The 14,844-nt window shown below is 38.7% G+C and overlaps 1 protein-coding gene across 1 annotated transcript in view; it reads left to right on the forward strand.

Moving 5' to 3' along the window:
• The window catches only part of LOC110166182 (E3 ubiquitin-protein ligase SMURF2), a 35,876-nt gene that overhangs the window by 11,215 nt on the left and 9,817 nt on the right, over nucleotides 1-14,844 (forward strand). Inside the window, exons 4-9 of the mRNA XM_020931395.2 lie at nucleotides 6,870-7,003; nucleotides 9,999-10,064; nucleotides 10,171-10,255; nucleotides 10,463-10,546; nucleotides 11,067-11,278; nucleotides 13,901-13,985. Of these exons, the coding sequence (XP_020787054.1) occupies nucleotides 6,870-7,003; nucleotides 9,999-10,064; nucleotides 10,171-10,255; nucleotides 10,463-10,546; nucleotides 11,067-11,278; nucleotides 13,901-13,985 (666 nt within the window). The remainder of the gene's footprint in view (nucleotides 1-6,869; nucleotides 7,004-9,998; nucleotides 10,065-10,170; nucleotides 10,256-10,462; nucleotides 10,547-11,066; nucleotides 11,279-13,900; nucleotides 13,986-14,844) is intronic.

Below are 14,844 nucleotides of genomic sequence, written 5' to 3' on the forward strand. Positions count from 1 at the left end.
GAATTGGATAGAAATTGGGGTCAGTCAAATAATTTCATTTATCTCCTGTCTGGGTGCAATTGAAATCCTTGAGCATTCCTTGATCAGGATAATGAAAAAAGGAAGGATTGGTTGTCTCATAGAATTACCAGTTAGCTTAATATAGAACCAACAGAGGGTTTAGCATTCATGCAAAAGTGTTTAGACATATGGTGATAAGTGGATTTACCAGTAGTGTTCCAGCAGTTAATGTGGTTGCTCTATAGCTTTTTTGTTTCTCTTTTTTATATATATATATATATATATATATATATATATATATATATATATATATATATATATATATATATATATATATATGTATATTTATATATATATATATATATTTGGGTTATGGCTGACACATACAATAAATGCTTGAAAAACATAAAAAAAAATAAAAATGCTAGTGTGTGCATTTCTATGGAGCAGTTATGAGTCTTTCTGGAATGTACTCTGTCGTCTCTCTCCTGCAACTCCCTTTTTGGCGAGATCCAAAAATCCATATCCAGATACTAATCAATACTACAACTAGTATCAAAACTAAATAATAATTAAGTCAAATCAAGTATGAAAAAACTTCTCCATCAACAACTTTATTTATCTTCAAAAGAGTTATTAACTTTGCAGCTCAAAGGTCATGTCAAAAACAACAAAATCACAAAAGTAGGCCAAAAATGCATGTTTCCTTAATAGATTTTTTGCAGTGATAACAAGCTGGGGGGTTCTGAATGTATCCCTATGATGGAATGTTCAGCAGATATTTATCATGGTGACAAAATTTACTTTTCACACATTAACAAACACTGTCAAATACATTTTAGATGATGTGAAAACTAAAAATACAAAATGGATTTAAACCACACTTACAGGAGCCTATGATTAATACAAGCATTCATGGTTCTGTTTATGGTTTCACTGCTCAGCTGAGAAGCGAGCTGTGAGCGTCAAATGAGATGCAGTGGGATTGTCTCTTGGTATTGGAGAAACTGTGTAAGATAATTTGTTTCATCAGTTTTTAATTTTTAAATGCCACTTCATTTCACACTTTATTTTTATTTTTTAACTCTGAAAAAACATGTTTGAATTATTTTTATTCTGAATTTAGTTGCTGAAATTTTAAGTGTACGCTTTATGTTTCAAAATTCAAAATACAAATTTCACCTTTCAAATATTCAGCCCAAATATTTTCAAGCCCTCAAATTCAACAGTCAAAATTTAGAGTGTAAAATTCACAATAAAAAAAAATCACATGAAAGATCAAAGATGCCAAGTCCTAAACAATCGATCCAAAGTGATCTGATCTAATTTGGTTAATCATTTCCTGTTTGCACCTAATCTGGTCAGCATTAGCTTCATCAAAACCTCATCTCTTTTATTTCTTAAGTGTAAACCCTGCGGACAGAGGAGAATAGCCAGTAGGAAACAGCCTCTGTCCTCCTCTCTCACACATGATCCGTTTCTTAGGCCTCGGAATCTTGGATCTCTGTTGTGAATTTTTTCACAGCAAATTTTACACTCTGAATTTTGACTTTTTTTATTTGAGGGCTTGAAAATATCTGTGCTGAATATTTAAAAGGTGAAATTTTAATTTTGAAAACTAAACAAAAATTCAGAATAAAAATAAATCAAACTTTTTTTTTTTCCAGAGTAAAAAAATTCAAAGTGAGAAATTCAGCGATATTTAAAATTCTAAATCAGTTGGTACAAATTATCTTCCATAAGGTGCACTGACGACTCCTGTTGTCAGTGCATCCCTAAATGCTAGCCAGTGACTGTAATGTTTATGTGTAAGGGACTTGTTTAACAGCAGAAATCTGCTCACCTGTTATAGTTTCAACTAAGTCATTTCTTTATGGTCTGATTGTTACTTCTAATCTGAGCTTTGTTTTAACACAAGCTTCAGACAGAGCAGTCTCTACAGTTAGCAAGACACCTCCAGGGAATGTTGATGACAGCTGCAAAGTTTCAATAATTTTTGACTGGTCTGTGTCTAATATTGCCATGTAGTCAAGTTCTGATATATAAAATATTATTCTCTTGTGTTGAAAAGTACAGTCTTGCATTAAAAATGAAGGTGTTAGCAGCATCTGTTTTATTGCATTTTTCATCGGCTCATGACAAAGATAAACACTTATGGTTATTTCTTGGTAGGAAACAAAAATGTAAGCAGATGGTTGTCATTTTTGGTTGTCCAGTCCTTGTGTCTCAATTCTGTGCACATTGCTGTAAGTTGGTGTCATAAATTCTCTTTGCGTTGTGGTTTTGCTGGCAGACCATAACGTGTCGCGATGACCCTACAGGACCCAAAGGAGCCACTGGCGATGATATAGTGGAAGCTCATGATTTGTAGTGAAAAAAAAAACAAAACTCACACACACACTGGGTACAGCCAGCCCTAAGTACAAGTAGGAACAGATACAACTGGCTAAGTATGAATAACTTTAAAGTTTACTTTAAAGAGGCATAATAGAGTCCAGCTGCAGCCAGCATATTTCACATTTTTGCGTTCATGTAATTTTTGCATGCCATAAGTCAGTCTGGACTTTGTGGGTGCATATTTTTATTTTAATGCAGTGCACACACCTGTTTCTTCACTGTCAACAATAACCACAAATCCACTCGTTACAGTATTGTCCTCTCCTACTTTTGGCTGTACGAGTCTCAAAGGACTGGGTTCCTCGGCAGCGACCCCCGGCCTCTTCCGCTGGTTCAGGAAATGACTGGCGTGCCACAGAAAGCAGATAGGAGTCTGGTCTTAGCAGCCCCAAAGCTCACCACACCCCTAGCTCCAATCTCTGCACTGAGAGATGGGTCCTGCTGTGTCACTGATACCTCCACTGCCCTATATATGCCTACAATACACATACCACTAAGCCACAGCTGTTTTGAAATAGAAATAAGATCAACAACCCAACTATGTTCAAGATTTAGTTTTTAAAGGTTATGCACAAAAAGATCATCTGGGGGTGGCTAGCAGCATAATTGGAATCAGTTTGACAATCTCTTTTTAAAGATGGGTCACTTGACTTGATGCTTGGTAATGAGTATTGTAAAAGCATAAAAGCATCACATTGACTAAATATTGTCTGAATATTTAATTGACTGCAAACATAGTTAAAATAGACAAAGGCCGAGAGCCAACTGAGGGTCCATTCTACCCTTTTTCTCTTTGCCGCCTGAAAAAAAAAAAAAAAGGATGTCGAAAATTCATGCACATGATGATGTAGTATAATGATTAGTACAATCATTATGTGCCACAGGATTTGTGGGCTGGAAATTAGTTTGAATACCTATAGTTAGGGCTGTCGCAATAACTGCAAAAATTAATCACCGCAGTACTAAGAGGCCCACCGTGGTGCATATTGGGCCACCGCACGTGACCAACGTGACCTGACCTAGAGTGCTGCATGGGTCCATTTTTAGAGACTCGCACCCACCCGGACCAGTTACCGCCTGTGATAGCCCAGGACTAACTCAGGACTAACCCAGGACTAATGTGCACCCTCATAGACCATTGGGTGACCGCAGGCGAAAGGACCACCGCAGAGCTCTGAGCCGCATGGTGGCAAGTGCAGCAGTCACTCGGTCGCGCCTTGCAGACACCCTGCTCCGCATGCTTGGCTCTCTTAAAGGTTGTATAGAGGATTTTCCAAGGAACGAGAAATCCAGCGACTGTTTGTCCTTTTTCAAATGTTGCGCATGTGTGAAACCACCCCCCCTCCCCTACAGCTCCCTACGTAGAAACGCCTCCTCCCGCCTCCTCTTTACGCCAGAAACAGGTTTGTTTACAGCCGGTGCGCTGCACATGACTTGTAAACAACTAACTACAGTGTTGGTTAGGCAAGGCGGAGAAGTGGGGAGCGGGTGTGCGGACATTTCTTTCGCGGACGAGAAGTGAGGAGCAGGGAGAAGAGCGGAGCAGTGAGAGAAGAGAGGAGAGGGGAGCGGTGCGCGGAGATTCCGTGCCCGGAGAAGTGAGGAGCAGGGGGAAGAGCGGAACGGGCAGCGGGGACAGGAGCAGGAAAGGGGTGCAGAGAAGGTTGCGCGGAGATTCCGTGCGAATGAACTAGCTACAACACGCAGCAGCAAGCGGACTCTTTCTTTGCCTTGAAAATTACGTTTTCAGACATAGGATATCGCTTTTCGTGTCCTGAAAAACGTTTGTCTAGCTCTTGGAAATAAAGTACGTTTTCATAATAAGCAGAAGTGACCTGTCCAGGAGTAATTTGGCGACCAATGCGTCAGTCTTTAGACCCTGCGTCTGCTTCAGTCGCGCCATCGCTGGAATGAATCTTCAAGAATCACCTTAGTTTGGCTTCGCTGCTTTTCCCCTTGTCTTCTTCTTTCAGCGACCTCAAAAACGGACTTTCTTTTGCGGCTAACTGCTCCTGGATTCTTGTCTGCCATTGCAACAAACTTTGTGCTAACTGCGAGGAAGATATAGGTCAAAAAAAAGCCGCTAAGAACTGTTGCGTTGGTGGAGTAAACAGCGTCTTGCGTCTGTGGACTGCGTGACAGGCATACGTAAACCACGTCAGTTACGCTAGAAACGTTAGGGAGATTGATTGACAGCCTGTCAGCTAACAGATAACGAGGCAGTGTCGTTATCTATTGGCAAATGTTTAGCCCCACCACGTCCAGAGTTGATGAATTTTTATTCTCTTTTTTTTGGTCATCATAATTACAAGGCTACTGCACCTCTATAATGCTATCATTGACAACTTGAAACCAAAAAAAAAAAAAAAATCCTCCATACAACCTTTAAGCCCAGTTCCAAAGCCAAATATTACTTCTCCCACACTACACACGCGATATCCGCGCGACAACCAAAGTACATGTGCATCTGCGCAACAAGTGCATCATCAGAGAGAGGTTTCAGTGCCACTGGAAATACTGTAACTCCGGGGGATGTGGGGTAGGGAAGGAGTGCGTTATCACCACATACCGTGGCGTTGAGCCGCTATACCGCACTGCAGGAGAAATTCCTTAACCGCGACAGTCCTACCTACAGTCTTTCACTCTTTTTGAAAACAGTGTAATATAGCTTTAAGGAAAGTCTTCTGATTTGGTAAACTATCCACAGGTTGATATTCCAGATGCTTTTTCACATTGGTAGGCATAATGTTTGAGATGTGGTGTGAAATGATTGGTGGGATATGGTGTGAAATAAATATAAATATATACATACACATACCTTGCACGGCAAGATGTATTTCATGATATTTGTAAGTTCGCAAACTCACAAGAATTAATCTTGAGAGACTACTGCTGTAAGGTTAAGCAGGCATACCAATCACAGAGCAGCAATGAGGTTTGGTTGAAAGCTAAAGGCTAAGCATCAAAACAAGCATGACAGATCTGCCGACAGATGTACTTCAGTTTATTTTGGCCTCAATATGGAGTATTTTGTTTATGAGAAATGTGCATTTGTGGACAGGGAAGATGTCTGAACTTTTACATTACATCCAGTTGAGAGAAAAGCACAGTTTTTCATCTGTTCCTTTGCTGTGATGCTTCGACCAATCAGATTGCAATAGTTGTCATGACGTTCTGCATTTTCCGATTGTTTTCAGCGAGAGCCATCCCAGATTGATGCGTAGAATCTGGTGTGAGCCAGATTAACAGTACTGTTTTGTGCAACATAATGCGTCAGTTTCAGCTTCCAAAACCTTAATCAAAACTGTGTGTCTCTTCAGTCTCGAGTATTAGTGGTTTCTACACTTCCCCACTTCATTCCTGTCTGCAGAAAAAAAATGCTTTTATTTCCAAATGTGGAAGTGGAGAAATGAGAATGGCATTCAAAGTAGTGAGGGGTTTTGCGTGGAGCTATGGAGCATATTTTGCTAACAGCTCAATAAATTAGATCCTGGTACCTCATTTGTTCAAGTCTGACAATCTCTAATAACTTTAGACAGTTATTATTTTGTGCTCATACTATATTAAAAATAGTGTGAGATTGTGGAACAGAATTTTGTCTGTCTGCCAAATAAGGCAAAGTTTCCATTTTGAAGATTTCAGTCAACCACCCATATCTCTGCACAGTTTCATTCAATGGTATTTTTTTTCTGTTTATTTAATTTTGAACAAAGTGTTACTGAATTACTAAAATGGTCACACCAGAAATGTTAAAAGGTATTTTCCCATGTGTCTTAATGTTTGAGTAATGAGTTTGATGCATTTCCCTGTGTGTGTGAAGGGAAGCCCCTCTGCTCCCCTTCGAGATCCAGTTAATTTGAGTGTTGCCTTTAGGGCCTGTAATTATGTCGGTTTGTCTGAATGTTACAGTGTGTGCATTTCTCAGACAGTACTGGGGCCTTCCTCTATTTGAACCGCGGCTAGACAAACCTTGGCTCTGCTACATCTGCTCTCAGACAACCAAGCACATACACAACACTTCATTAAAATTCAGCTAATCAACCTCATTACACAGTCACAAAGCCAGGGCCACAGACACTGTCTGCACTGTTCTCATTTCTGTCTAAGGAACAAGCTCTTAATACATACAAGTAATGTTATAGGAATGGGCAATATGGCAACATAATTTGATGATTTATTCACTTTGTATTTTTCTACGAACTTTAATGGGTAAATAAAGAAAACTGCTTCTGAAAGTTTGCGCTTCACTGTGATTGGTTAAATCCAGCAATGTGTGGGGGTAGAGGGTGATGCTTAAGCTTAGAGCTGCATTAAATAGAGAAATGGTGAATATGACCAAAATAGCAGATTGCGAAAAGACTTGGTTCACAATTCGATTATTATCACTTTCTTGCCCAGCCACATACTTGAGTAAAACTGTTATAATAATTTTTTGCATTACATTTATTCTGTGTATTTTGTTTCCATTCCAGATATATCGGAAAGGCAGATTCAATCACCATCAGTGTTTGGAATCACAAAAAAATCCATAAAAAACAGGGTGCAGGATTCTTGGGGTGTGTCCGACTCTTGTCCAATGCCATCAACAGACTCAAAGACACTGGCTGTAAGTATCACATCTATGGTGCAATTTATTTTTAATTGTACAGGAACAGTTTGCAGTATGACATCAACCAAAATAGGAAAGCTGCATTGTACCATGTTATAGCAAAGCAAAAATAATATACCTTTTTAATGATGTATAAGACAAATATTACTGCATATAGACTCATGTTGTAAGTAATGTGAAATGTGCCCATTTGCAAGTCTAGTGCAAATTTGTTAACTATTCCATCTCATTGTATTGTATTTAGCTAATGTCCTAGTATTTGATAACTGGGGGCATTCTTGGCTGTCTAATAGTCTTGCAGTACTAGTACATGTACAGTATGTAAGCTGGTTGCAAGTATTGCTTAATTCTTATGTAAATTACACAAATGTATTTAGATTTGAAGCCTTTATAGAAAAAGAAAAATCTTTGACCAGCTGAACAAATCGGCTTTTGCCTGTAAGTCTCCTGTTCACATGGCTTTAAGCTCTGCATTGACTTTGAGCATGGAGCGCTTGTTAGCAGCATTTCGCTGTTGGCAGTGCCAGCGGGTTTATACTGACACATAGTATACACTTAACCCTAGACCATACTGTCCAATTAACATTCTTTCCACGTATTATGCGCCTTTTCTTCAATCCATCTCCCTGACCTGTCTTAAGAAGGAAAACTTGAGTGAATGAGGTGGTTCAGTCTGTGTGCATGTACTTATCCAGCATTTCTTTTTTCCATTCATCCGTTCAATGGATTATGCCCACAAACTCTTACAAGTTTATCCTAATGATATATATATATATATATATATATATTTTTTTTTTTTTTTTAAGCTGCACAGTTGGAGCCATTGTAGAATGCTGAAGTTACTTTTTATGTCAAGTCAGATTCTTCCCATAGGAGTTCAAAATAGGTTTAGGTGACCTTTAAGTTAACTTCTAAATAGCGTTTGGCTCACACATGTTTTCCGACCACAACAGCACCAGTGTTGCCTAAAACAAACCTTGACAGCGACTGGAGCCACTGGACTGCCCCGCTCTGCCCCACTCTGCCCTTTACTTTACGCTCAACCTACTTAAACAGACGCCATACCAGCCACTTATCCTCGCATAACAACACAGCAGAAATTATGCTTTTTTATAACATCAGGAAGTGGGCAAAGATACATGATCTTTGACAAGAGGACACCAGTCTGTACATCCAATCTTTGTCCTGGACAGCTCTCAGACTTGTGTTGTTACGATACTAAGATTTCAAACAATTTCAAAACAAAGCAAAATAGGCTACATACTCAATACAGATTTGGATACCACAATGATGCTGCTTTATTTTATTCTCTTATTTTCTGTTAACCCTTTAATATAGGGCTGTCCAAGCTGTGGTTCTCAGTCTAATTTTTGTCAGCCCTCAGTTTTCCTGCAGAATTAACCCAGATGACTAAAATTAGCATTTTTTACTTAAAATGTTGAAAAGTTCTACTATAATTTCATGAATGGCATTTTGATGTGATGCAGACCAAATATCGATGTCCGAAGTCTGATTGAAGGTGTGGGGGCTCAATCAAGCTTACCTATGCAACATTTTGATTCTCTTTTTTCTGTATCTGTGGCCATTTGCTCCGTATAAGTTTCAATATGTGGCCCTCAGTGAAAAAAAGTTTGGACACCCCTGCTTTAATATGTTCCTGTACAAAGAGCAAATAACATGATTGTTGAGTTTTCAAATGAGTATCTAGTTTTAGTTTTTCAATTACCTAATTTATGATGTTTTGACAACCTTAGGACATACACACAAAATCTTGCCCATTTTTGTTTCTTTTTTACTGGAATAGCTTTGTTTCCTAGAAATGATATTCATCTGTTTCATCCAACATAAACTGGCACAGAGCTTGCATACACACTCGGGGGGGGACTGCATATGTGCGATTGTCTTGTTTACTAGAAGTCTGTCTGACTGAGCTCAACTTCCTGTCGCAACAGTCTGTCCCCTGCCCCACTCCTGAACCCACACGCACCACAGAGTTTCAAAATGACTCTTGTGTTTGTCTCTGTCTGTGTCCCTTTGAACTCAGCTGGTGATTCGTCGCTGAAGTTTGGTCATGGGATGATGTATTCGCACATGTTGTCAGTTAATCGTGCCTTATAAGGTTCTACTGAATGATACCTTGCAGTCTGTGTTTAGTGTCTAAATCTGCTTACAATTTCTGCAACGCAAGTCTCTCTTGTTTAGTCTAGACAGGTATCTATATGCAAACACATGCACAGTGACATCTGGGAGCCAGCAACACTGTCATTTTGATCTGGCCCATTTGTAAATGCGTTGATACACACATTTTAACACACTTTATTTAAATTACAGGCCTAATAATCGTGACTTGAAATGCACATACTACATGACAAATTGTACTGAAGCCAGTATAGTCTCTATATCATCTTGTCTCTCATCTTTGCGTCTGCATATTTCCATCCCTCCTGTCTAGCCTCTTCTCTCTCCTATCTGATTTTTTTCTTATCTTGGAATAAGGTGATTTAATTGAGAATAAAAGAGTCTTTTAAACTTTCGGCACATGAGCACAGACGAGGGATTGTCAGTTGTTAACATTGTGGGTCAGCTGTGTGTGTGTGTATGTGTGTGTATGTGTGTATGTGTGTGTGCTCGTTTTAAAAATGGTGTGTTTATAGAAAGACTGCAGTGTGTATCTGTGTCTCCATCTTGTTCAGGCTCTTTTTAGCTTGTGCTTATTCACTTGTCTGCACGGAACATCAACCAAATGAACTACATGTATTTACCAAAATGCATTTGCCAGTATATTGAACAGTTTGTAAATCTGATAGAAATGTGCCTGTGATTGTTTGTAAATGTAATCCTTTAAAAAGCAGTTGGTTCAATTGTAAAAGCTGCTTAGCTGGTGTAAATCATCTTTTATTCTTCTGTTAATATAAACATGGTATGAACTGATAGCTGAAAAACTAAAGTGCCTGTTTAAAGTTGGTGTTCAGTTTCCTGTGTTGTTTTGCAGACCAGAGACTGGACCTGAATAAGCTCAGCCCAAATGACAATGACACTGTGAGAGGACAAATAGTAGGTAAGAACATAACTAGTCAACATTACTGGGTATTGGGATCATCTTTTTTGAGTACTTTATGACATGTTTTAATAAGTATTATGAAACTTTTATTTTATTGGTGCAGTGAGTCTCCAATCCAGAGATCGTATTGGGTCAGGAGGGCCGGTGGTAGACTGCAGTCGTCTATTTGACAATGACTTGCCTGATGGGTGAGTAAAATCTTTAACTAAATGTATTGCATGTTTTGAAAAAATCTGTTATCCTCACTAAATTATTCCCCGTAATATGTACTATAATTTTAAACTAACTATATATTAACTACTATTCTAAATATAAATGTCTACTCTATAAACCTCAAACTTCAGCCCCAAATGTCTCTAATCTTATTGTCCGATTTTTTATTTTTTTTGTTACAGCTGGGAAGAGAGGAGGACAGCCTCTGGACGCATTCAGTACCTAAATCACATCACTAGAACAACTCAGTGGGAGAGGCCAACCAGGTACAACATTTTTTTAATACTTCAAATGAACTATTTTTGTTATTTTTTTTGTGCTAGCTTGTCAGAAAAAGTACAATTAAGCATTTTCCCCAAATCGTTCAGCCTTGGTAAACCAGCCAGGGAGTCGGGCAGTCAGGTTTAGCTTGGCTCCCAGTGCTGCAGGAACAACTGTCTCCTTCCTACTCCGACTGTATCAGTGAAACAGTTCAGAGTAAGTCAACAAATGACAACACTCCATGACTGCCCCCTGCCCGACCCCCTTGTGTCCCTAAAGTGGAGCAGAACAAGGAAATGAAGGAGATGGAAAGCATTGAAATGGCCTGGTTTAAGCATTTTACAGAGTTTTTGTCTGAACATGTGGCACAATTTACCAAATTAACTTTTTTCATTGAATGGAACTGACACAGTAGAGAATTGCATTAATTAAAACAGACCTCAGGTTTTCTCCAATTTACATTTAATTTCTGTCTAACTATATGTGTATATTTTATTGTGAAACTTATTACATTTTGACTTTCAGGCCAGCGTCCGAGTACTCCAGCCCGTCAGGACGTCCCCTCAGCTGTGTGGTGGATGAGAACACCCCTGTGATGACCCCCATCAATGGAGCAGAGGCCAGCGGTCCTCCCGGAGAGCATCGGATCCAGGAGAGACGCGTCCGATCGCAGCGCCACCGGAACTACATGAGCAGGACACATCTGCACACACCTCCTGATCTGCCAGAGGGATACGGTAATCTGCACCATTTTACACCTGACCTCCAATTTACCACTTCTAAATGCAAGGACTAAATAATCCTATTAAAACACTAGAGTACTGCATTTTTAAAGTATATATATTATGAGTGTGAAATGACACACGCATATGGCACTTTATATCAAAGGCAGCACTGTGAAGCACATGCTCTTTGTTTTGATAAATAACTTTTACCACGTGGTTACCTGGACATAGGATTATGGCGCCCTTTGGACAGACTTATTTGACTGCATCTTTATGCACATACACTCCACAATGGAAATATTTACTATACCACATTTTTGTCTGAATTAAACTTTTACTGGGATCGTGGAAGAGAAGGATATTGGCAGATTTTGATCCATATTGTCTGTTTGGCTTCAACTTGTCACATACTCATTTGTTTGCATCTTTACGTAGACACACACTCCACTCTGGATATTGTACGCCACATTTATTCAAAGCTCTTTGGGAGGGAGATCTTGGTGAGACTGCCTGATGAGCCATGATCAGATTTTAACACATGTACATAAGTCCTCCATATGTGCTAGGCTCAGTCTTCTCATACACTGTAAGCTTTTTCACTGGGTTTACTATTCAAACTATACCCCAATGTGTCTCCAACATGCAGCCAGTGCCACCAGTCTACGGGAAACCTTATTCATGCGTTTTGGCTATGTCCACCACTCTATGGTTATTGGAGTTAATTTTTTTCAATAATTTCAACTGTTATTGGCACAAAAGTTCCTCAAATCCTTTGAGTGCCTTTTTTGGGATTTTTGTAGAGCCACCTTCCATTTCCAACTCCCAGAGTAACTTCCTTGCTTTTATGACCCTTCTTGCAAGGAGGGTAATTTTACTGAAGTGGAAGTCACCACAGCATCATTTACACAGTGGCTTACGGATGTTCTATATTTTCCTAAACTTGAGAAGATAAGGATGACACATCATTGCGCCTCTGATAAGTTTATACAAATATGGCATCCTTTGTTCAAATGGTACAAGAAGTGAGCTGAGGAAGGCTTTCTTGCCAAAACGTGATTTAAAAATAAAAAAGCTTTTGGACATTGGACATCTGAGGGAACTATGCATTTTTTCACTTTTATTTTACTGTTCCTTACATTTGCACCTCTGCAAAAACTTTGAGTGTTTTCAGTTTCATTTGATACAAAAAGTTAGTTTCCCTTCTATTCAGGATTAACTTTTTTCTGGTCCTTTCTTTCGTCACTTTTATCTGGTTATTTATGATTGTCAGAACTTTAATAAACAATGTACAGTGCTAAAGAATACATTGGAATACAACTGAAAACTAAGGTTGCTATATTAAACATCAGAAATGGTAATAAATCAGTGTAAAATTTAGTGTAATAAATTCTCACTTGGCTATTTAGTAAACAAAAAAAATAATGCGTGTCAAACACTGCAAATTTCCAAACTTGCCGACTAACATACAAACTGAGGCTAAAATATAATGATCAAAGCACTATGGGGGGCACAGAACACACAAACGTCCTCTATAAAAACTGCAGTACATTTTGTTCAACCAAAGCCTCGGTGCAAAATCCCCCAAAAGCCTTTAAAATATTTTTCTTTGTAACAATTTAGAAGGCCAGTGAATGATTTGAGTGTTGCTCCCGTCCTGGGACTGTCTGAGGCTAGACAATGTGAGTCAGTGATGCCCAATGGTCTGTGGAGGTGAACCCTCTGAACCAGCTGGGTGCGGCATTAAAGTGTGTCAGTCTGAAAAAGAGGAGAGAATGTGTCAGGGAAAGGAAGGAGAGGTGGGCACTGGGGAGGAAATAGGTTGGTGCCACTAGGAAGTCGGGTGGGGGCAAAGAGAGCTGCCATTTGAGAAGCAAAAATACTGTCTTTTTCTCAAAGACACTGTAGGTAATGGATTATATATAGAAATTGTATGTCTAATAGTGGTTTCACTGCACAAAGTGAAGTAGTAATATTTTGAAGTATCAGTCGAATTTAAGTGAGATGATTAAACTTGAGATTTTTTTTAACCTTTTTAAAGATATTGTATATTTCTCTTGTATTGATTTTACTTTTGAAAACTACACGTATTTTATGTTTAGTCATGAACTCTGTGACGTCCGAACTGTTTCTTTGTATGCCATAGGTAGCACCCTCACCAAAGACTTTTGCACAGTATTTATTTTTGAATATGTACTTTTTGCTTCAGCAATCGTAATACTTTAAATAGCATCACTTTTGAATGCAGCTTTTAACTACCTCTCCCTTTTCATTCAGCTATCATATTTTATATCTTTTGCAGTAAAACAATTTTTACATCATGTCATCATGTCTAGAGCATGATAATAAGATGCTATTAGAAAAAAAGAAAAATTTGTTGAAGCCTTTTATTTTAAAAAATCTGTACATTTAATTTTTATCTGGAAATTGGAGGGGAACTAATTGATTACATTGGCCTGAGTCTTGAGAAACTCTAAAGGCAACAGTATTGCTACAATGAGCCTGTCATAGCAATTAGACATAGATTTTCTCTTCTCTGCACACACTCATTATCTGTGTTAAACTTGTATGTGTTACTTAAAGATTTTTTGCTGTTTGTCAAGTTTGAGTAAAGTTGTTTTTTGGTTTCTGTTTTAGAGCAAAGAACCACTCAACAAGGTCAAGTCTACTTTCTCCACACCCAAACAGGAGTAAGCACATGGCATGATCCTCGGGTGCCCAGGTAAATGCTACCACTTGGCTGGACTACATCAAACCTTTAATTTGATAAATGTATATTTCATTTATCAATTTCCAGGCTTACATTTTTGGTTCAGCTAAACAATTGACCCAATCACCCAGAATAGATATGTATGTAATGTTTAAATGTAAACTTGACACAAATGCAGGCCAACCACTCTGCATTAAAGGTCCTATATTATGTAGAATGGACTCTTGTGAGCTTTAAGCCATCTTACAATGTTGTTACCTCATCAAAAACATAAGAGCTGTGTTTTGTTACTTTCACACTAGGGCTGCGCGATATGAAAAAAAAAAAAGAATCACTGATCCATTTGATCTTCTTCAGTCTTATTAAAAACGTATGACATGTGGACTTTAGGCATAAAGAGCTGGGTGTCAGGGCCACTACAGTTTTTATTTCCCATTGATAGGACTAATAATTATGGAGAAATTCACATTTAAAACTTGGAATGAATATACTAAATGCATAGGCCCGTTACTGCTAGCGGCAGAAACATGTGCACGCATGCTACTACTATCAACAGAAACACGGGCGATGTCTGTGCGTGAAATAAGGTCCCAAATTTCACTCATAAATGGTGGAAAATAGTCGTTTACTCTCAGTAACTTGGATTATAATAAGAAGCACCAGAGGAGAAAAGGTGAGGAGCTGCAGCCAGATCAGAGAGGAAGGGGAAGCGACTGAGCAGTCAGATGGCCAAAAACCAAAGTAGAAATTGCGATCTATCGATCTTTAGATTTTTGGCACAGCCCTAATTCACACATGTCTGAGTAACCCTTGTTATTAGTCTGTCTCCAAAGCTCAAAATGCTTGGACCCACCTTGTGAGCTCATGTAGT

Source organism: Boleophthalmus pectinirostris, unplaced genomic scaffold, assembly GCF_026225935.1.
Source record: "Boleophthalmus pectinirostris isolate CB_2022bp ecotype Guang Dong unplaced genomic scaffold, ASM2622593v1 HiC_scaffold_22, whole genome shotgun sequence".
Taxonomy (NCBI): Eukaryota; Metazoa; Chordata; class Actinopteri; order Gobiiformes; family Gobiidae; genus Boleophthalmus; species Boleophthalmus pectinirostris.